Source organism: Pristiophorus japonicus, chromosome 9 (assembly GCF_044704955.1).
Source record: "Pristiophorus japonicus isolate sPriJap1 chromosome 9, sPriJap1.hap1, whole genome shotgun sequence".
In the NCBI taxonomy this organism is placed as follows: Eukaryota; Metazoa; Chordata; class Chondrichthyes; family Pristiophoridae; genus Pristiophorus; species Pristiophorus japonicus.
Genome location: NC_091985.1, coordinates 137,679,392 through 137,702,882, shown reverse-complemented (window position 1 = coordinate 137,702,882; position 23,491 = coordinate 137,679,392). Strand labels below are relative to the sequence as shown.

General features: G+C 44.0%; 1 protein-coding gene across 1 annotated transcript in view; it reads right to left on the bottom strand.

Annotated features, from left to right (window-relative positions):
- The window catches only part of napbb (N-ethylmaleimide-sensitive factor attachment protein, beta b), a 39,896-nt gene extending 38,550 nt beyond the window's left edge, over positions 1 to 1,346 (bottom strand). The window contains exon 1 of the mRNA XM_070889884.1: positions 1,107 to 1,346. Coding sequence (XP_070745985.1) covers positions 1,107 to 1,204 — 98 coding nt within the window. The 5' untranslated portion in view covers positions 1,205 to 1,346. The remainder of the gene's footprint in view (positions 1 to 1,106) is intronic.
- Positions 1,347 to 23,491: the final 22,145 nt, after the last annotated feature.

Here is a 23,491-nt window from a genome sequence, read left to right as displayed (position 1 = left end):
ATAATGACCACTTAGGTGAGTATTTGACAGCACCTGGTGGGCATGCAACTGTACTGCTGTAAGAAGGAGGGAGAGAGAGAAAATTGGCTTTTTAACCAATTTGTCTTGAATACATGAATAGGCTTTTAGTATTATCCTGTGCACTTGTACATTTCCAATAGGATCTATATGGATAAATAGCACTGAATTTTGGCAATACCATTTACTGTGTGGAATCTCTTTCCCCTACAGTTTCCAAAAAAATGCCATCGTCTTAAAAATGCTGAAATAACAGATTTACATTTAAATGGAAGGCATTTAAATCAGTTATGCCCAGCATTAGTTATTCCCAACCTCAGTGCAAATATACATCAATCTTTTGAACAGCAAATTTATTTTCTTAAGGGCCATTTAAGGAACGATTTATTTCTGTGCGACTACTACGGACAGACATCCGTGCTATTTGCAGTCAATAATCCCCAAATCAGGACTGCACGGAGTGGTGAAGGTCTAATCTTGTGCACCGAGGCCACAAACACACTAACAGTGTCAGACAACAGGACAAGCGCCAGCACCAGTGGCTGGACAACAACCTTGGCTGCCACTGGCGCATATTTCGTTTTACTCTCTGCAACCCGCCTTTATAAGCATTTGAGGGCAACATTAAAAAGGGGGGGGGGAAAAAACAGCCCTCCCACGATCAGATATTTCCCAACTAAAGATTACTTCACGTCATCCCCCAGGCCAGCCACAATACTTGCAATGTGCGCAGTCGAAAAGGGACAAATATACTCATGGATTCTCGCAAAACCCTTCATTTGCAAGCAGGAAACTATATTCGTGCATTTGAAATTATTCTTGCACCTCCAGTAACCAAGGTAAAAGATGGCAGCCAAACACTGCAGTATTTTCAGAGATGATTCCATCTGCGGAATTAGTCAATATATTTAAGGTTTCTGGACCTTTTTAAAAAAGATACAATATATTTTTTTAAATTGTTGGCATTGGACTTGATGCAATGCAATGCAAAAAGCCAGCGTGCAGAAGCCCAAGGCTGTGTTTGCTACAAGGACTGCACGCAGATCATGTCATCCCGCTGACTCCCCACCGGCCGAAGCTGCTCTTACCCAAACAAGCCTCCCAGGAACGAGTGCGACGATTTCACCTTCTTCTCGGCATCAGCCATCAGCTGCATGGCTTCTTTTTCTTTTCCAGAATTGTCCATTTTATTAGATTATTTTATAAATATATATATATATTTTTAAAAAGCAATGGCATGCAATTGCTAACGCCGAGCGAAAGCCTGCAAGTGCACAGAGAGAAAGCAAGGACCCAGTACGCCCGCGGTGGCCGAGGCAGCGCAGTGGAGGAGCTGGAGCTGGAGCCAGGCTGCTGCTGCCGCCGTCCAGCCCCGCCCACCCGCCGCTCGAACGGCATCCTGGCCATTGTAGTTCTCGCCCGGATTGCGCCGCCACCACTTCCAGTGACAGGACAGCGGAGAAAGGACTACAGGTCCCAGAGCGCCTGGCGCCAAACCCGCGTCCGTACAACCCCGCCCCGCCGCCGCCCACACCAGCTGGTTAGATTAGGCTTGTGTTGCGCTGTGTAGGGTCGGTGTCCACCGGTACGGTCGTGGCCTTCCGCGAGAGGTGGGCGCTGGAGGGACTGGAGTGTATCATCATCCCCGGCAACCAAATTTTAATTTGATTTTATGTTTTAAAGTTTAATTTGTTTTAATTGCCGGTGTTTTTAGTGTCCCCCTCCCCTTTTATAGGGGGCACTTGGAGAAAAAATTATGATTTTATGCCCCAAAAAAACACACAAAAATCACCAAAAAAAACAAAAAGCCGTGTGAAATGTTTGTAGTGTCCCCCAGATCGGGGGGGGCACTTAATCTAATGTTTCTTTTGTTTACTCAAAAAGAGTTGTGTTGGGTAGGACTGCTCCTGGACCCTGGCCAAGGTGGCCACTAACCGGTCCAGGCAGCGGGCGGTCGAGGGGGTCTTTCAGCCCAACTGCCTGCCTCTCTTCCACGGATGCATCCGGGCCAGGGTGTCCCTGGAGATGGAGCATGCAGTGTCCACCAGTACGCTCGCGGCCTTCCCGGCAACCAAATTTTAATTTGATTTAAGTTTACCGTCCAAAGTTCAATTGGTTTATTTTCTCGGTTTTAGTGCCCCCTCCCCTTTAATCAGGGGGCACTTGATTAATGTTTACAACTAAAATAGTTGCGCTGGGTAGGACTGTTCCTGGTCCCTCGCCAAAGTGGCCATTAACCTGTCCAGGCATCGGGCGGTCGAGGGGGTCGTTCAGCCCGACTACCTGCCTCTCTTCCGTGGATACATTCGAGCCAGGGTGTCCCTGGAGATGGAGCACACGGTGTCCACCGGTACGCTCGCGGCCTTCCGGGAGAGGTGAGCGCCGGACGGATTGGAGTACAGCATCACCCCTGGCGACCAAATTTTAATTTGATCTGTTTAAAGTTTAATTTGTCGATTTTAGTGCCTTTGTAATAAGGGGGCATTTGATTTACAGGTTCAACTGAAAGAGTTGTGCTGGGTAGGACTGCTCCTGGGCCCTGGCCAAGGTGGCCACTAACCGGTCCAGGCATCGGGCGGTCGAGGGGGTCGTTCAGCCCAACTGCCTGCCTCTCTTCCGCCAGTGTGTCCCTGGAAATGGAGCACGTGGTATCCACCGGTACGCTCGCGGCCTTCCGCAAGAGGTGGGCGCTGGAGGGACTGGAGTGTATCATCATCCCCGGCAACCAAATTTTAATTTGAACCATTAATGTAAAAAGTTAATTTATTTAATTTATCGGTTTTAGTGCCCTTTAATAAAGAGGCACTTGATTTCTCGTTTTCTATAAAATAGTTATGCTGGGTGGGACTGCTCCTGGGCATGGCCAAGGTGGCCATTAACCGGTCAAGGCAGAGGACGGTCGAGGGGATCGTTCAGCCCGACTGCCTGCCTCTCTTCTACGGTTACGTTCGCACCAGGGTGTCCCTGGAGATTGTCGAAATCTCGACTCTCAGTTTAAGACTCTGACACAATCAGCTCCGGTAGATGTTCCTTTAATAAGTTTTACTTGCAGCAAGGGAGAGTCCCGTCCAGTCAAAGGCTAAGCGGAGACTATCACTGTGGTACAGATTCACAATATATTTATACAGTAGAACAAACAAGTTATGGTTCCATCCTCCATCCTGTGTATTGGGTCTGCCTTTGCAGTCAGCGAAAACAGATAAAGAGTTCTCCAATCAGTTAATTATTACCACATCCTTGTCTGAATATTTACATATCTTTACAACCTTTATCTAGCCCTTCTAAGGTCTGGCATAGCAATAGACTATTGATAATACAGGGGAGCACAATGGCTGGTACTTACCTCAACAGGACAGTCTTTCTGTTATCTGGTGGTTATGCCTCCGGCCGGGTGGGTTTGCTCAAAGTTCCCTCACCCATACAGACGGCTCCTGCTTTTCTTAATTAATCAACTATTAGCAGTTTCAGTCGAGGTTAGCATATTTATGCAGAAACAGACTGTTTGCTGCAGAAGCTTCTGGGAGGATCAGGACTCCATTTTGTTTCATTGCAAAAGGGTACATGTAACAGTGTATGCAACTGTAAAAGTACATTTCCACATTCCCCACTTTTGTCCTTCACAAGGACAATTTAATCCATTCTAATCTTCATAGTCTTTCTATTTCCATTTCCACGCAAGAACCTTCAGTAGTTGTTGCTACCATAACTCTAGCCGTGGTCTCAGTAGGTAACACTGTTTTTCCCAACCTGGCATAGCAACACTTAACTAATATGATCAAACACTGTACCAAGGATCTTCCTAGGGATCCCAACCATCCAGATGCCCAATTCCACAAGGTGGTACCGTCCTGGCCATTAGTTTGTTTGTACTCTATTACCTTTTTCCTAATATATTCAGCTAGACTGCTGATCTCTTCTGAATTATCCGGGATATACATACAGCATTCTTCACCAATTAATGCACACATCCCTCCTTCTTTGGCTAGGAGATAATCTAAGGCTATACGATTTTGGAGAGCCACTGTTCGAATGGCTACCATTTTGTCATTTACCCCTTTGAAGGCTTGTGAAGTTGCGTTGGCTACTGATTCTACTAAATTAGCTAGTTCCCGTAATTGCCATTCGTTCGATGCTATTCCATAGGGTGGCATCATTACCTTGAATATTCCATTTAACCACGTCAAATCCTGTTTAGGTCTATGATTTCCATAGGCATCCCTTCGAGTCTTTGTTGCCCTAATAAAGGGTATCACATATCCTAAGTAACAGGACCCCGTCCAGTTGGCTGGTAATCATGGGTAGGCTTTATGGCCACAAATAAAGTAAGTGCAATTATAGGACATCAGTTTTTGGTCCTTCCGTGCCATCCATACTCGAGTGGTCTCACCGTCCCACCCTTCACCTGAGGTTTTATTATAGACCGTAGTCCAGTTGAAGGTTGCTATCTTTCTCCCGTCAATGAGATTTGTTATAGCTTGCCATTTAGTCATTTGCAGACACTTGCTGCGTCCCACTTCTGGTCCTTTAGTCTCATTACTTACTGGGCATATTCAGGATTTCCTATTCCAGGAGTAATACTTAGGAAGGGTGGCTGACGGCTATTATTATAATTTGGCTGATACCATCCCTCTAAGGTTGTAAGATTATACCCTGCTGACCTCCATTCTGTTAGATCCTTCGTTTCTGACACCTTGGTTAGGTTTGTCCTATTTTGCACTATTAACCATTCTGCCATTCTGATTCATTAAAGGGAACAGATCTTAGGGGAATACCCCCTTCGGAGTGGACAGGTACATGGGAACATTTCCAACAGTTGGACACGTTTCTTTCTTGAGCATACTTATAACTCAGCATCATAAATACATTTTCCTGTAGTTCCCTTTGTTCACGTTTCTGTAGCCCTGGTACTATCAATAACGCAAGGCACAACCCTGTTAAGCATAGCACTATCAATCTCCATAGTCCGTATAGTTCCTTATTCGTTCTTCCTTTTTCTGTTCCTCTGGCTCCTTCTTCCCTTCCTCCTGATCGGGTGCCCTTTTGCAATGGGACGCATGGATCCATGTTGGTCTTTTACCTTGATTGCAGTATTAGTTGTCAGCAAGACCTGGTATGGTCCTTCAAATCTTGGTTGTAGACTGCTTTTTCTTTTAAAGATTTTGATGTAAATGAATTCTCCGGGCTCCAGATTATGACGCTTCCCTTTCGCTGGCTCGACTTGAGCTTCTTTTACTTGCGAATGAAAGCTGGAAATATATTTGGTTAACGCAATACAATAATTCAACATATTTTCTTCCATTTTATGGATGTCCATTTGTTTTGCAGTAAACGGTGCTGTAAAAGGTAGTTGTTGGGGACGTCCCATAACTATCTCATGCGGTGACAGGTCTGTTGTTCTGTTGGTTGCAGATCGCATTACCATCGAGGCTAAGGGCAGCAGTTCTACCCATTTTAGTCCAGTGTCATTATATAATTTTGCTAACTTATTTTTAAGCATTCCATTATATCTTTCAACAAGTCCAGCTGATTGTGGATGATAACTGCAATGAAAACGTAGGTTAATCTGTAAAGCTTTACACATTTCTTTTATAACAGTTCCCGTGAAATGCAACCCATTATCACTAGAAAGCTTAGCAGGAATTCCGAAGTGCGGTACGATTTCTTTTAACAAAAATTTAGCAACAGTAGTGGCATCGGCCTTTTTACATGAAAAGGCTTCAATCCATCTAGAGAACACATCTACAATAACTAATACATACTTAAATCCCATACACATAGGTAATTCAATAAAATCCATTTGTAAATGTACAAAAGGCCCCATTGGATTTGGGTGGGAGGCAGATTCTACTTTTTACATCTTACCTAGATTCATTGTCTGACAGGGTAACACAATTTTCACAGATTTGTTTTGCAATTGCCGAAATACCTGGTGCATACCAAGTTGCCAAAATATAATCTGCCACCCCCCACCCCCTTGCCCGCATGTGTGAATGTATGAACACATCTGGCAATCCATGGAAGTAAGGATTTGGGCGCCACCACGTGGCCGTCATGGTAAACCCATATTCCTTCTGGATTTTTATAACATTGATCCTTTGTCCAGGTCAACACCTCCTCTGTACTGGCCTGCGACTGAAAGGCCAGCACATCATTAATAGTGGGTGGCGGATCTGAGCAATTATTCTTCCTTAGTGGAAACAATGACACCTGCATCTCCTTTTGTAGTATTTGTATTTATTGTTGGATTACAAAATGTCAAATATGGCAATACTGTTTTTTTTTTTAAATCTGACTTCTCATTTATGCTTATAGTGATTCACAGATCACAGAATGCAAAGTACTTGTTTTATAATTGTGTGCCCAACTTCTGTTTTAGAAGCTGAACATCAAAAACTCCAATCTTTTGCTCTGTAACTTCAATTTTATGATAGTGTCTCATAAATTACATCTTTTTAAGCTTCAGCTTCTGACGCAGTAGTTGTGTAATTTTATTAAAAAGGCTTCCAAACCCAAGATTTTCCAATACAACCAAAATGTTTATCAATAAGAATCACCTGAAATATCTCAAAATCCCAATTCAAATATCGTACTGCCAATCTTTTATTTAAACTCGTTTTATTTACTGAGCTAGAAGCTTTCGTGTCAAGGTTTTACACAAAGGAAAATGGGGGTGTACTTCCCCAGCCTCGAGAGACCCACACAGGCTTTTTTTAAAGGCATTACAACTTCCCTTCTCCGTTCTTTATCTCATTCCTAGACTAAATTTATTGTCTTTCAACCCAATGTAATCAATGATTACGTGTTTTCTTTTGACAAGTGAGCGTGTCAAAATTTATTTTTTTAAAACCAACAGGACCACGCATTTTTTTAATCTTTTGCTCAACAAACCTATCCTTTGTGCATTTCCTAGCTCCGTAACTTATCATCCGAATAAATCCACACCTGCGTTTCTAACTTAAAATGTAATTCAATTCTAGATTCACACTTTCTTAAAACTTCCCACGTACAGGACAGCACTGCAAAGGGTTAAAAAACTTTCACTCTATTCGAAAAAGTGAGTGGAGCTAAAACAGCAGACAGCTCCACCATTTTCTCAAACAGGCTTTCGAAAATTCATTAATTCCCACCTCAAATATTCCACAGTCAAAAATCACACAAGCACTCTCATTCAAAGATAGACATTCACAAAAGTCTCTCTTCATTCAACAAAGCTTATTGTTTGGCCAGCTCTATTTTTTTTTGGATCCATACTTCACTTAAGATAGTCATTATTATTTTTTTTTATTTCTTACATATTGATTTACTTCCTCTGTTAATTTTACGTGAGCTCGAAGAATCAGAACCCACGTCTTTTCTATTACTTTCTTTTTATCTCTTCTACCTGGGTCTCTGTCTATAAGACACTCCTCTAGACACGTTATTCTTTCTAAATTAAATGAACCATCGGGTGAAAATGGCCTGTTTTCATCCTTAGTCCATTTTACCTATTTTTTTTAGGTGGCCAATTGAAGACTGACCACAATTCTGGAGCATAAAATAGGCTGGTGTGCCCTTTGGTGGTGTTTTACTTGCTCCGGCACCCATTCTGGATGATTAAGATTTTTCACAGTTTCTGATCTCACGATCCTTTCGGTCAATGAGTTCTCTACGTCCACTTCTCCTGGTCGTCACGTGGCCTAAAAAGGCTCTTAATTCGGGCTCAGTCTGGGTGGGTGAGATATGTTGACACGAACCAACCATAGTTGATCAATCAGTTACTGTTTCTTTTCTCAATCAATCCTTGTTTTTCCGAATCACAATTTTCCCTAGTGACTCTTCCCGTTTCTCTAATTGCAATGTCGCAGAAAAGTATTGAACACAACAGTATAAACAAGGACAACCAGGACAATCAACATCCACGCAGGTACAAATCATAGCCTTAAACTCTATCTAAACAAATAGTTAATTCTCAGTCTGCATTGTACGCCATTACAGACCGAGTCTTTAACTTATCCTAATAAAAGTCCCTTTATGATTCTATCACATAAGGACCCTGTCCCTTCTAAGGCAGTCCTATCACACAAGGAACTTTTCTTTAGGGACTTGTATTATCCTATCAAACAAGGATAATCATCCTATCAAACAAGGATAATCATCCTATCAAACAAGGATAATCGATCGATAGCGCTCTTCTTACCTTTTACTAAAGAAAATCTCCCCGGGCTGTTTCAAGATCGGATATTTTCAGGATCAGATCCCTTCTGCCTACAAGCTGAGAAGGAAATGATTACAAAAATAACTTAAGATCATAAATTTAGAGTCTTGTAGATCGCAGTACCTCCACTGTGGACAACAGATTGCATATGTGATTCAACAGTAAAGAGATCCCTTGTGAGCAAAAGGCTCACCTTATTCTGGCCAGTTAAGCCCTTCGCTGAAGAGGCACTGTGCCGGCATCTGTTCACTCACAGAGTAGAGAGTAAGTGATCTCGGTGGAACCTCCAAGAAGTAACTGTCGAAATCTCGACTCTCAATATAAGACTCTGACACAATCAGCTCCGGTAGATGTTCCTTTAATAAGTTTTACTTGCAGCAAGAGAGAGTCCCATCCAGTCAAAGGCTAAGCGGAGACTCTCACTGTGGTACAGATTCACAATATATTTATACAGTAGAACAAACAAGTTATGGTTCCATCCTCCATCCTGTGTATTGGTTCTGCCTTTGCAGTCAGCGAAAACAGATAAAGAGTTTTCCAATCAGTTAATTATTACCACATCCTTGTCTGAGTTTTTACATATCTTTACAACCTTTATCTAGCCCTTCTAAGGTCTGGTATAGCAACAGACTATTGATAATACAGGGGAGCACAATGGCTGGTACTTATCTCAACAGGACTGTCTTTCTGTTACCTGGTGGTTATGCCTCCGGCCGGGTGGGTTTGTTCAAGGTTCCCTCACCCATACAGATGGCTCCTGCTTTTCTTAATTAATCAGCTATTAGCAGTTTCAGTCAAGGTTAGCATATTTATGCAGAAACAGACTGCTGCAGAAGCTTCTGGGAGGATCGGGACTCCATTTTGTTTCATTGCAAAAGGGTACATGTAACAGTGTATGCAACTGTAAAAGTACATTTCCACAAGATTGAGCACCCAGCGTCCACTGGTACGCTCACAGCCTTTCGTGAGAGATGGGTACCGAAGGGACTGGAGTGCATCATCACCCCCGGCAACCAAATTTTAATTTGATTTGTTTAATGGTTCAAAGTTTAATTTGTTACTTTGTCAGTTCTAGTGCCCCTTTAATAAGGGGGTACTTGATTTATAGTCTACATTATAAAATAGTTGTGCTGGGTGGACTATCCTGGGCCTGGCCAAGGTGGCCATTAACAGGTCCAGGCAGAGGGCGGTCGAGGGGGTCGTTCAGCCCGATTGCCTGCCTCTCTTCTGCGGCTACATTTGCGCCAGTGTGTCCCTGGAGATGGAGCACATGGTGTCCACCGGTACGTCGCGGCCTTCCATGAAAGGTGGGCTGGAGTGCATCATCAGCCCCCAGCAACCAAATTTTAATTTGATCTAAGTTTCAGTTAAAGTTTTATTTGGAAATCTGTGGCTTCTAGTGCCCTTGCCAAAAGAGGGCTGCTGATTTAAGATTCTATTTAAAATAGTTGTGCTGGGCGGACATTATTTGAAGGGGCTGCTCCTCGATTTATGGCTGCACCTCAGTCCTATGCTCTGGATCTTTGGGCACCCGGTGCGGAGGGGAGCGAGCAGGTGGGAGTGCCTCCTTGTATGACTGCTCCTGGGCCTAACTGGTCCAGGCAGCGGGCGGTCGAGGAAGTTGTTCAGCCTGACTGCCTGCCTCTCTTCCGCGACTACGTTCGTTCCAGGGAGTCGCTGGAGATGGAGCACGCGGTGACCACCGGTACGCTTGCGGCCTTCCGTGACCGGCGAGGGACTGCAGTGCATAATCACAACCAGGAACAAAGTTTTAATTCAATTTATAAGTTTCATTTACAACTTGTTAATTTACAGTATTTATTGGTTGTGCCCCTTTAATAAGGGGCACATGCTTGACCTTAATTGGCAATTAAAAGAATCTCAGCAACAAAAAGAGCTTGCATTCTTTCAAAATATGGGACAGATTGGGATCAAATCCAGTGCTGATTTTAATAATATTATTATCACCACATAGTATTTACAGCACAGAAACAGACCATTCGGCCCAACAGGTCCATGCCAGTGTTTATGCTCCACATGAGCCTCCTCCCACCCCTCTTCATCTAATCTCATCAACATATGTATTGTATATGCATGCCTGTTTACTGTGTGATGTTTGTAACACTGAATGTACCTTCACCCTGTACACACCTTACCTGTACACCAGAGGGTGCTGCTGTTGGAGACCTAAGGGTTACCTCCGCACAGGTAACCCAGTATATAAAGGAGCTCTCGCTTGGTGTCCTCACTTGAGGAGCTGCAAATAAAGGACTACACAGTTTAAGTATCATACCCTGCCTCATGGAGTCATTTGCTAAAGGGATCTACATACATGACAATATGCTTCTTATTCTTTTCTCCCTTGTGTGTTTTTCTAGCTTTTAAATGTATCTATGCTGTTTGCTTCAACTATTCCTGTGGTAATGAGTTCCACATTCTTACCACTCTCTGGGGTAAAGAAATTTCTCCTGAATTCCCTATTGGATTTATTAGAGAGTTTATCTGATATTTATAGCCCAGTACCTAGCTCTGGTCTCCGCTCTCAATTGGAAACATCCTCTCTACTTCTACCCTATCAAACCCTTTATAATCTTAAAGACATCTATCAAGTCACCCCTCATATATGATGGGTTATGTCCTGGAGCATAGAATGACCTTTAGCAAAAGGAGAAACAATTTGTTGGAGAGCTGGAAAAATATCTATGACTGATACACACCTTCAAGCCAATAGAAAACAATTTTAAAAAAAGATTTAGAGTTTTTTTTTTAACCACTGTAACCCGTTGAATTTGTTTTGAAGGGGAATTTCCTGTCCAGAAAGCCATACGACCTTCTGTGCCATAAGATCCTGTAGGAAAACTAACCTCCTGCAATGACTGAGATGGAACTAAAATGGATACCAGAGGACAAGAACAGGGAAGGTCGATAATGGGATAGTATCTTGTATGTATTAAGTCAGTCACCTGCCTACCCACTAAACTGACAGGCAGTGAAGAGTTTGGCCATTGTTAACTTTGGCTGCAACACTATTAAATTGGTCAAACTGTGCCTATTTCAGATGACCAATAGTTTCCCATTTTGAGGTGCTGTAGAAGGGAGTGAGAATCATCCTGCTTAAGCAAATCTAGAGAGCTTACATATTTGTAAGAAAACAGGAGCAGATGGAATGTGATACGTCCTTACTATACAGTATAAATGCACACGAGGCCCATGCTTGAGAGAAGGTCAGTCTGTGACCAGTCCTTTATTCGTTAGCACTCAAGTGCAGGAAGTGGGTGGAGCTTCCCCTTTTATCTCTGAAGGTCCAGGTTAGGAGTGTCTCCCACAAGTTCACCACCTAGTGGTCATTGTTCTCACAGTGTACAACTTAGGTCAGATTATACATGGGTTACATTGCTGGTTGAATACATGACATCACCTCCCCCCCAAAGTCTTATTGGGATCACAAGTTGAGTCTCTCTGGTGGTTTATGCTCTCTTGTAGAGCGCCTAAGTTGGGGCTCCGGTTGTTGGGCACTGGCCTGAGTGTCTGCTGTTTGCGGTGCCTCAGGCCTATCCGGACTGCCCTCAGTGACTGGGCTCTCTTCCCTTTGGTCCCTGTGTTCGGTCACCTGTGGAGGAGTGAAATCTATATTGCGTTCTTCCTCTGCTTCTTCGATGGGGTTGCTGAACCTCCTTTTTGTTTGATCCACATGTTTGCGGCAGATTAGTCCATTGGTAAGTTTAACTACCAGAATCCTATTTCCCTCTTTGGCAATCACAGTGCCTGCGAGCCATTTGGGCCCTGCAACGTAGTTGAGGACAAAAACAGGGTCATTTACATCAATACATCGCGCCCTCGCATTCCTGTCATGGTAGTCATATTATGACTGGCGCCTGCTCTCGACAATTTCTTTCATGGTGGGGTGTATAAGGGATAACCGGGTTTTGAGCATCCTTTTCATTAGCAGCTCTGCGGGTGGAACCCCTGTGAGCGAGTGTGGTCGGGATCTGTAGGCCAACAGGAAGCGTGATAAGCGGCTTTGTAGGGAACGCCCTGGGATTCTGAGCATCCCCTGTTTGATTATCTGCACTGCTCGTTCTGCCTGGCCGTTTGAGGCCAGCTTGAACGGTGCCGTTCTGACATGGTTAATTCCATTGCCTGCCATGAAGTCCTGGAATTCAGTGCTTGTGAAGCACGGGCCATTTTCGCTGACCAAGATGTCCGGTAGACCATGGGCGGCGAACATTGCCCGTAGACTTTCTACCGTGGCAGAGGATGTGCTTGAATTTAAAATGTCACACTCGATCCATTTGGAGTAGACGTCTACTACAACCAAAAATATTTTTCCCATGAAAGGACCTGCGTAGTCCACATGGATGCGTGACCAAGGCTTGGCGGGCCATGGCCAGGGGCTAAGGGGGGCTTCCCTGGGCGCATTGCCCAGCTGGGCACACGTGTTGCACCTGCGAACACAAAGTTCCAGATCTGCGTCTATCCCTGGCCACCAAACGTGTGACCTGGCAATTGCCTTCATTATGACAATGCCTGGGTGCTCATTGTGGAGTTCTCTAATGAATACCTCTCTGCCCATCTGGCGCATGACTACGCGGTTTCCCCACAGTAGGCAATCGGCCTGAATCAAGAGTTCATCCCTGCGCCTGTGAAATGGTTTAAATTCCTCAGGGCATGCCCTGTACGTGGCTGCCCAGTCCCCATTCAGGACACATTTCTTGACTAGAGACAATAGCGGGTCTCTATTTGTCCAGACTTTAATCTGACGGGCTGACACGGGTGAGCCTTCGCTTCTGAAAGCTTCAACAGCCATGACCATCTCAGCAGCATGCTCGGTAGCCCCCTCAGTGGTGGCTAGTGGGAGCCTGCTGAGTGCATCGGCGCAGTATTTGGTGCCTGGTCTGTGCTGAATTGTGTAGTCATAGGCGGCTAACGTGAGTGCCCACCTCTGCATGCGGGCCGATGCGTTTGCATTTTTGGCCTTGTTGTCGGCCAAAAGGGACGTTAGGGATTTGTGATCTGTCTCCAGCTCAAATTTCCTGCAAAACAGGTACTGGTGCATTTTCTTTAACGCATATACACATGCGAGCGCCTCCTTTTCTACCATCCCGTAGCCCCTTTCTGCCTGGGACAGATTCTGGAGACATAAGCTACCGGCTGTAACTGACCCTTGGCATTGACATGCTGCAACACACCCGACACCATAGGACGACGCATCGCACGTTAACACAAGTTTCTTACATGGGTCATATAGCGTTAACAGATTGTTGGAACATAACAAATTGCGTGCCCTATTAAAAGCTCTTTCCTGGCTGTCCCCCCAGACCCATTTGCGACCTTTGCGTAGGAGCACGTGTAGCGGCTCTAGCAGCGTGCTCAATTTGGGAAGAAAGTTACCAAAATAATTCAGGAGCCCCAGGAACGAACGCAGCTCCGTCGTGTTACGGGGTCTGGGTGCTCTCTGGATCACTTCCGTCTTGGACGCAGTAGGGCTGATCCTGTCTGCTGCTACCCTCATCCTCAGGAATTCTACCTCTGGAGTTAGGAAGACGCACTTCGCCTTTTTCAGTCGCAGCCCTACCCGGTCCAGTCTGCGTAGCACCTCCTCCAGGTTGTGGAGGTGTTCTTCAGTATCGTAACCCGTGATGAGAATGTCGTCCTGAAAAACCACCGTCCCTGGAATCGAATTGAGGAGGCTTTCCATATTTCGTTGGAAGATCGCAGCGGCCGAGCGAATCCCGAATGGACATCTGTTGTACTCAAACAACCCCTTGTGTGTCGTGATGGTGGTCAGCTTCTTCGACTCACTCGCCAGCTCCTGGTTCATGTAAGCTGAGGTCAGGTCCAATTTTGAAAAAAGTTTGGCACCGGATAGCGTCGCAAAGAGGTCCTCCGCTCTAGGTAGTGGGTACTGGTCTTGGAGTGACACCCGATTGATGGTGGCCTTGTAATCACCACATATCCTGACCGACCCATCCGCCTTGAGCACCGGCATGATCGGGCTCACCCAGTCACTGAATTCGACTGGCGAGATGATGCCTTCCCTCAGCAGACGGTCCAACTCACCTTATATCATTTCCCGCATCACGTATGGAACCGCCCTGGCCTTGTGGTGTACTGGCCTGGTGTCCGGGTTTATGTGAATCACTATCTTGGCCCCCATGAAAGTGCCAATGCCGGGTTGAAATAATGAGTCAAATTTGTCCAGGATCTGTGAGCATGATACTCGCTCCACGGAAGAAATTGCATTGACATCGCCCCATTTCCAGTTCATGACAGCAAGCCAATTCCTCCCCAGTAGTGCGGGACCGTCCCCCGGGACAACCCAGAGTGGCAACCTGTTGTCCGAATCTTTGTGGGTCACGACTACCGTGGCGCTGCCTAGCACCGGAATGATCTCCGTTGTATATGTCCGTAGCTGTGCATCAATCGCCGATAATTTTGGCCTCCTGGCCTTGGATGCCCACAACCTTTCAAACTGTTTGATACCCATCAGGGACTGGCTGGCCCTCGTGTCTAGCTCCATTGATACTGGGATGCCATTGAGGAGAACTTTCATCATTTTTGGTGGCGTCCTGGTGTATGAACAGTAAACGTGCTCCACATGAACTCACTGAACTTCAGCTTCCAGCAATTTCTACAGGTATTTTGCTCATCTCTGCAAACTCCGGCTGAATGTGTGCCTCCACGCCTCCAACATGAGCTGCTGTTGGAAACAAACGGTCCCTTGCCAGTCGATCGTCCCTGACTGCCCCTGTGATTGCCCTTGAGTGCGCCATTAACAGGTGTTGATGGCCCCATTACTGGCCGCATTGTCCCTTGCAATGGCGTGAATCGCCGTTCAGCTTGCCATTGTCTCTGTTGAACTCCCCCTCTGGGTTCGACTACATGTTGGGACATGCCCGATTGCCCTTGTCTGCCTGGAGAACTGTGTGCTGCTTTAACAATGTTGAATCTCTGTCCCAACCATTCCCTAACACAGTACCTCTCGTCTGTTCTGCTAGTGGCCATGCTCACGTGGTTTAAATCCCAGTTTCTCGTCGCCATTGATACATCCTTACTATACAGTATAAATGCACACAAGGCCCATGCTTGAGAGAAGGTCAGTCTGTGACCTGTTGAATACATGACAGAATGCTTCCAAGAATATTTGAGGAAATAAAGGGGAGGGTTATGACTGAAACTTTACACACCTCATTAAATACAGTGTAGTACTGTAAAACTAGCAAAATTATTGGAACCTGCTATATGAAAACCAATTCAAATTGTGGAAGGAGAATAAAACACAGAAGGATACAAGAATGAAAATGATGCCGTCAGGATGCAAGATGGTGATACATTTGTCAAGAGTAGATTACATGCAAAGCTCTGTGGTGAGTCTTCTTCCTTCTTTCTCCACTGTCAAATTTCTGCTGCTCTCTGAATATAATTGTGTGTCTGCCAGCAAGCACCAGAAAGTATCACTTAATTGTACAGTGTTGCCACAACCAGTCCTTTTCAAACTGTATTTGAAGATCAAACATCACATGCTAATCAACCGTACAATTTGTACCAGATAAGCCTTTGAGAAATTTGTAGTGCTTCATATTACCAATTTTATTATCGTAGCTTTCCTACGATGAGCACTACGCTGCAGCCATGGCTTTTTGGGTAGGAAGTGTGGTGGAACATATAGCCTGGTGCGGGGGCTTTGATAAGGTGAAAGCAATCACCCCTCGTGAGCCAGATTTTAATCAGTCCCAGAATGTCAATAGAACCAAGATGAAGTAATGAATGGGGAGGGCCAATTACATATTACCCAATTATGTATTAACCTGTATGCTTAATGGTACTTCATATTAAAGTCTAAAATCGTTAGAAGTGCATGGTCAGCAATACTACTGCTAAAACTATGAATTTCTTTGTGATTTGCACACAAGAATAATGCTGCATTGACAAAGTTAACATGCCTGCACTTGCTTATAAACTGTTAAATCTCTAATTTCTTTCAGTTCACGCGAAAGGTCATGTACCTGAAATGTTAGCTCTGTTTCTCTCTCCACAGATGCTGCCCGACCTGCTGACTGTTTTGCAGCATTTTCTGTTTTTATTTCAGAATTCCAGAATTCGTAGTATTTTGCTTTAATTTAAATAAATTACTTGTATTTTAAGCAAATGCTACAAATCCATTGCGGGAGGTAGGGCACAAATATTGTAAAATATAAAAATGATGAGAATAAATGGATTTTTTGGCGGGGAGAACAAAGAAAAAAAAACTACTCGTATCTTAACAAGTTTTCTGAAGAGCTAGGTAAATGCATTATATTTGTGAGGCTCTGTATCTTTCAGTATCAGTAAGTTGTATACTATTTTTACATTGTGTCAGTCATGTCATAGATTTCTTGTGTAAATTTTCTGTATTACAGTGTTGCGCGAGCTATGATCCCATTTAACCTCAGTGGGACCTCAGTAAGCATGAGAAACTATGCTCCAAGTTCTGGACTATCTATGAAGAACACTGGACATCTAGTTGTTTTTTTTACAAAGAAAAGAATATGTGCGAGCTTGCTGTGCTGTGCGTATATTGGCTGCCTCGTTTCCCACATTACAACAGTGACTACACTTCAAAAAAGTACTTACATAAGAACATAAGAAATAGGAGTAGCAGTAGACCATTTGGCCCCTCGAGCCTGCTCCGCCATTCAATAAAATTATGGCTGATCTGATCCTGGCCTCAACTCCACTTCCCCACCAGCTCCCCATAATCGATGACTCGATTATCATTCAAAAATCTGTCTATCTCCACCTTAAATACATTCAATGACCCAGCCTCTACAGCTCTCTGAGGTAGATAAGTCTAAAGATTCACGACCCTCCGAGAGAAGAAGTTCCTCCTCATTTCTGTCTTAAATGGGCGACCCCTTATTCTGAAACTTTGCCCCTTAGTTCTAGATTCCCCCAAGAGGGGAAACACCCTCTCTGCATATACCCTGTCAATCCCCCTCAGAATCTTATATGTTTCAATAACATCACCTCTCATTCTTCTAAATTCCAATGAGTATAGGCCCAACCTGCTCAACCTATCTTCATATGACAACCTCTTCATCTCAGGAATCAACCTCATGAACCTTCTCTGAACTGCTTCCAATGCAAGTATATCCTTCCTTAAATAAGGAGACCAAAGCTGTATGCAGTACTCCAGGTGCGGTCTTACCATCGCCCTGTACAGTTGGAGCAGGATTATCTGACTTTTATACTCCATCCCCCTTGCAATAAAGGCCAACATTCCATTTACCTTCCTGATTACTTGCTGTACCTGCATGCTAACTTTTTGTGTTTCATGTACAAGAACCCCCAGATCCCTCTGTACTGTAGCATTTTGTAATTTCTCCCCATTTAAATAGTAATTTGCTTTTTTATTTTTCCTACCAAAGTGGATCACCTCACATTTCTTGTGCAGTAACCTTTTATGTGGCACCTATCGAATGCTTTCTGGAAATCCAAATACACAACATCTACTGGTTCCCCTTCATCCACTCTGCTTGTTACATCCTCAAAGAACTCCAGCAAATTTGTCAAACATGATTTCCCTTTCATAAAACCATGCTGACTCTGCTTGACTGCATTTTGATTTGCTAAATGTCCTGCTACTACTTCGTTAATGATGGACTCCAGCATTTTCCCAATGACAGATGTTAGGCTAACTGGTCTATAGTTTTCTGCTTCCTCTAGAGAGGACGGAGTATAAATCAAGAAATAATGCAGGTTGTAAAAAAGGAACGACAATAATCATGGGTGATTTTAACCTTCATATTGATTGTACAAAGCAAATTGACCAGCGTAGCCTTGAGGAAGTGTTCATAGAGTATATCCGGGACAGTTTCCTTGAACAGTATGTTGCGGAAAAAACCAGGGAGCAGAGCAAGCTATCTTAGATCTGGTACTGTGTAATGAGACAGGATTAATAAATGATCTCCTGGTAAATGATCCTCTAGGAATGAGTTACATGGTTGAATTTCAAGTTCAGTTGGAGGGTGAGAAAGTTGGATCTCAAACCAGTGTCCTAAGGTTGAAGGAAGTATGAAGGCAGAGTTGGCTAAAGTGGACTGGGAAAATAGATTCAAGTGTGGGACAGTTGATGAGCAGTGGTAGACATTTAAGGAGATATTTCATAACTCACAACAAAAATATATCCCAATGAGAAGGAAACGTAGAAACACAGAAAATAGGTGCAGGAGTAGGCCATTCGGCCCTTCGAGCCTGCACCACCATTCAATAAGATCATGGCTGATCATTCCTTCAGTACCCCTTTCCTGCATTCTCTCCATACCCCTTGAACCCTTTATCCCTCTTGAATATATCCAATGAACTGGCATCAACAACTCTCTGCGGCAGGGAATTCCACAGGTTAACAACTCTCTGAGTGAAGAAGTTTCTCCTCATCTCAGTCCTAAATGGCCTTATCCTAAGACTGTGTTCCCTGGTTCTGGACTTCCCCAACATCGGGAACATTCTACCCGCATCTAATCTGTCCCATCCCGTCAGAATCTTATATGTTTCTATGAGATCCCCTCTCATCCTTCTAAACTCCAATGTATAAAGGCCCAGTTGATCCAGTCTCTCCTCATATGTCAGTCCTGCCATCCTGGGAATCAGTCTGGTGAACCTTCGCTGCACTCCCCCAATGGCAAGAACGTCCTTCCTCAGATTAGGAGACCAAAACTGAACACAATATTCCAGGTGAGGCCTCACCAAAGCCCTGTACAACTGCAGTAAGACCTCACTGCTCCTATACTCAAATCCCCTAGCTATGAAGGTCAACATACCATTTGTCTTCTTCACCGCCTGCTGTACCTGTATGCCCAACTTTCAATGACTGATGAACCATGACACCCAGGTCTCGTTGCACCTCCCCTTTTCCTAATCTGCCGCCATTCAGATAATATTCTGTCTTCGCGTTGTTGCCCCCAAAGTGGATAACCTTACATTTATCCACATTATACTGCATCTGCCATGCATTTGCCCACTCACCTAACCTGTCCAAGTCACCCTGCAGTCTCCTAGTGTCCCCCTCACAGCTCACACCACCACCCAGTTTAGTGTCATCTGCAAACTTGGAGATATTACACTCAATTCCTTCGTCTAAATCATTGATGTATATTGTAAAGAGCTGGGGTCCCAGCACTGAGCCCTGCGGCACTCCACTAGTCACTGCCTGCCATTCTGAAAAGGACCCGTTTAGCCTCACTCTCTGCTTCCTGTCTGCCAACCAGTTCTCTATCCACGTTAGTATATTACCCCCAATACCATGTGCTTTGATTTTGCACACCAATCTCTTGTGTGGGACCTTGTCAAAAGCCTTTTGAAAGTCCAAATACATCACATCCACTGGTTCTCCCTTGTCCACTCTACTAGTTACATCCTCAAAAAATTCCAGAAGATTTGTCAAGCATGATTTCCCCTGCATAAATCCATGCTGGCTTGGACCGATACTGTCATTGCTTTCCAAATGCACTGCTATTTCATCCTTAATAATTGATTCCAACATTTTCCCCACTACTGATGTCAGGCTAACTGGTCTATAATGACCCGCTTTCTCTCTCCCTCCCTTTTTAAAAAGTGGTTTTACATTAGCTACCCTCCAGTCCATAGGAAATGAGCCAGAGTCAATAGGCTGTTGGAAAATGATCACCAATGCATCCACTATTTCTAGCGCCACTTCCTTAAGTACTCTGGGATGCAGACTATCAGGCCCCGGGGATTTATCGGCCTTCAATCCTATCAATTTCCCTAACACAATTTCCCACCTAATAAGGATATCCTTCAGTTCCTCCTTCTCCCTAGTCCCCTAGTACTTCCTCGGTCCCCTAGTACTTCCAGAAGGTTATTTGTGTCTTCTTTCGTGAAGACAGAACCAAAGTATTTTTCAATTGGTCTGCCATTTCTTTGTTCCCCATTATAAATTCACCTGAATCCGACTGCAAGGGACCTACATTTGCCTTCACTAATCTTTTTCTCTTCACATATCTATAGAAGCTTTTGCAGTCAGTTTTTATGTTCCTGGCAAGCTTCTTCTCGTACTCTATTTTCCCCCTCTTAATTAAACCTTTTGACCTCCTCTGCTGAATTCTAAATTTCTCCCAGTCCTCAGGTTTGTTGCTTTTTCTGGCCAATTTATGTGCCTCTTCCTTGGATATAACACTATCTTTAATTTCCCTTATTAGCCACGGTTGAGCCACCTTCCCCGTTTTATTTTTACTCCAGACAGGGATGTACAATTGCTGAAGTTCATCCATGTGATCTTTAAATATTTGCCATTGCCTATCCACCATCAACCCTTTAAGTATCATTTGCCAGTCTATTCTAGCCAATTCACGCCTCAAACCTTTCCTTAAGTTCAGGACCCTAGTTTCTGAATTAACTGTGTCGCTCTCCATCTTAATAAAGAATTCTACCATGTTATGGTCACTCTTCCCCAAGGGACCTCACACAACAAGATTGGTAATTAGTCCTTTCTCATTACACATCACCCAGTCTAGGATGTTGGTTCCTCGACATATTGGTCTAGAAAACCATCGCTAATACATTCCAGGAAATCCTCCTTCACCGCATTGCTACCAGTTTGGTTAGCCCAATCAATATGTAGATTAAAGTCACCCATGATAACTGCTGTACCTTTATTGCATGCATCCCTAATTTCTTGTTTGATGCTGTCCCCAACTTTAGTACTACTGTTTGGTGGTCTGTATACAACTCCCACTAACGTTTTCTGCCCCTTGATATTCCGTAGCTCTACCCATACCGATTCCACATCATCCAAGCTAATGTCCTTTCTTACTATTGCATTAATTTCCTGTTTAACCAGCAATGCCACCTCGCCTCCTTTTCCTTTCTGTCTATCCTTCCTAAATGTTGCATAGCCCTGGATGTTGAGTTCCCAGCCTTGGTCACCCTGGAGCCATGTCTCCGTGATGCCAATTACATCATGCCTGTTAACTGCTATCTGCGCAGTTAATTCGTCCACCTTATTCTGAATACTCCTCGCATTGAGGCACAGAGTCTTCAGGTTTGTCTTTCTAACACACTTTGCCCCTTTTGAATTTTGCTATAATGTAGCCCTTTTTGCTTTTTGCCTTAGGTTTCTCTGCCCTCCACTTTTACTTTTCTTCTTTCTATCTTTTGCTTCTGCCCCCATTCTACTTCCCCCTGTCTCCCTGCATAGGTTCCCATCACCCTGCCATATTAGTTTAATTCCTCCCCAACAGCACTAGCAAACACTCCCCCTTGGACATTGGTTCCGGTCCTGCCCAGGTGCAGACCGCTTTGTACTGGTCCCACCTCCCCCAGAACTGGTTCCAATGTCCCAGGAATTTGAATCCCTCCCTTGTGCACCACTCCTCAAGCCACGTATTCATCGGAGGAAAGATTGTAAGAGAAGGAATAACCATCCGTGGCTAACTAAGGAAATAAAGGATGGTATCAAATTGAAAACAAGGGCCAAATACAATGTGGCCAAGACTAGTGGGAAGCCAGAGGATTGGGAAACTTTTAAAAACCAGCAAAGAACGACTAAAAAAAATAATAAAGAGGGGGAAGATAGATTATGAAAGTAAACTAGCATAGAATATAAAAACAGATAGTTAGAGTTTCTACAGGTACATAAAAAGGAAAAGAGTGGCTAAAGTAAATGTTGGTCCCCTAGAGTATGAGACTGGGGAATTAATAATGGCGAATAGGGAAATGGCAGAGACATTGAACAAATATTTTGTATCGGTCTTCACGGTAGAAAACACTAAAAACATTGCAATAGTGGATAATCAAGGGGCTATAGGGAGGGAAGAACATAATACAATCACTATCATTAAAGAAGTAGTGCTCAGTAAAATAATGGGACTAAAGGTGAACAAGTCCCCTGGACCCTGATGGCTTGCATCCTAGGGTCTTAAAAGTAGCTGCAGAGATAGTGGATGCATTGGTTGTAATCTACTAAAATTCCCTGCATTCTGGAGGTGTCCCAGCGGATTGGAAAACCGCAAATGTCCCTATTTAAAATAGGAGCAAGACAAAAAGCAAGAAACTATAGACCAGTTAGCCTAACATCTGTTGTTGGGAAAATGCTGGAGTCCATTATTAAGGCAGCAGTAGCGGGACATTTGGAAAAACATAATTCAATCAAGCAGAGTCAGCATGGTTTTATGAAGAGGAAATCATATTTGACAAATTTGCTGGAGTTCTTTGAGGATGTAACGAGTAGGGTGGATAAGGGGGAACCAGTGGGTGTGGTGTATTTGGATTTCCAGAAAGCATTCGATAAGGTGCCACATTAAAGGTTACTGCACAAGATAAAAGTTCACAGGGTTGGGGGTAATATATTAGCGTGGATAGAGAATTGGCTAACTAACAGAAAACAGAGAGTCAGAATAAATGGGTCATTTTCCGGTTGGCAAACAGTAACTAGTAGGATGCTGCAAGGATCGGTGCTGGGGCCTCAACTATTTACAATCTATATTAATAACTTGAATGAAGGGACCAAGTGGAAATTAGCCAAGTTTGCTGATGATACAAAGATAGGTAGGAGCGCAAATTGGGCGGAGGAAACAAGAAATCTGTAAAGGGATATAGACAGGCTAAGTGAGTGGGCAAACATTTGGTAAATGGAGTATAATGTGGGAAAATGTGAGGTTATCCACTTTGGCAGAAAAAATAGAAAAGAAAATTATAATTTAAATAGAGAAAAATTGCAGAGGGACTGGGGGTACTTGTGCATGAAATACAAAAAGTGAGTATGCAGGTACAGCAAGTAATCAGGAAGGCAAATGGAATGTTGGCCTTTATTGCAAGGGGGGATGGAGTATAAAAGCAGAGAAGTGCTGCTACAACTGTGCAGGGTATTTGTGAGGCCACAGCTGGAGTACTGCATTCAGGTTTGGTCTCCGTATTTAAGGAATGATATACTTGCATTGGGGGCTGTTCAGAGAAGGTTCACTAGGTTGATTCCGGTGATGAGGGGGTTGACTTATGAAGATAGGTTGAGTAGGTTGGGCCTATACTCATTGGAGTTCAGAAGAATGAGAGGTTATCTTATTGAAAATATAAGATAATGAGGGGGCTCGACAAGGTGGATGCAGAGAGGATATTTCCACTCATAGGGGAAACTAAAACCAGGGGGCTTAGTCTCAGAATAAGGGTCCGCCCATTTAAAACTGAGATGGGGAGGAATTTCTTCTCTCAGAGGGTTGTGAATCTATGAAAGTCTCTGCCCCAGAGAACTGTGGAGGCTGGGTCATTGAATATATTTAAGGAGGA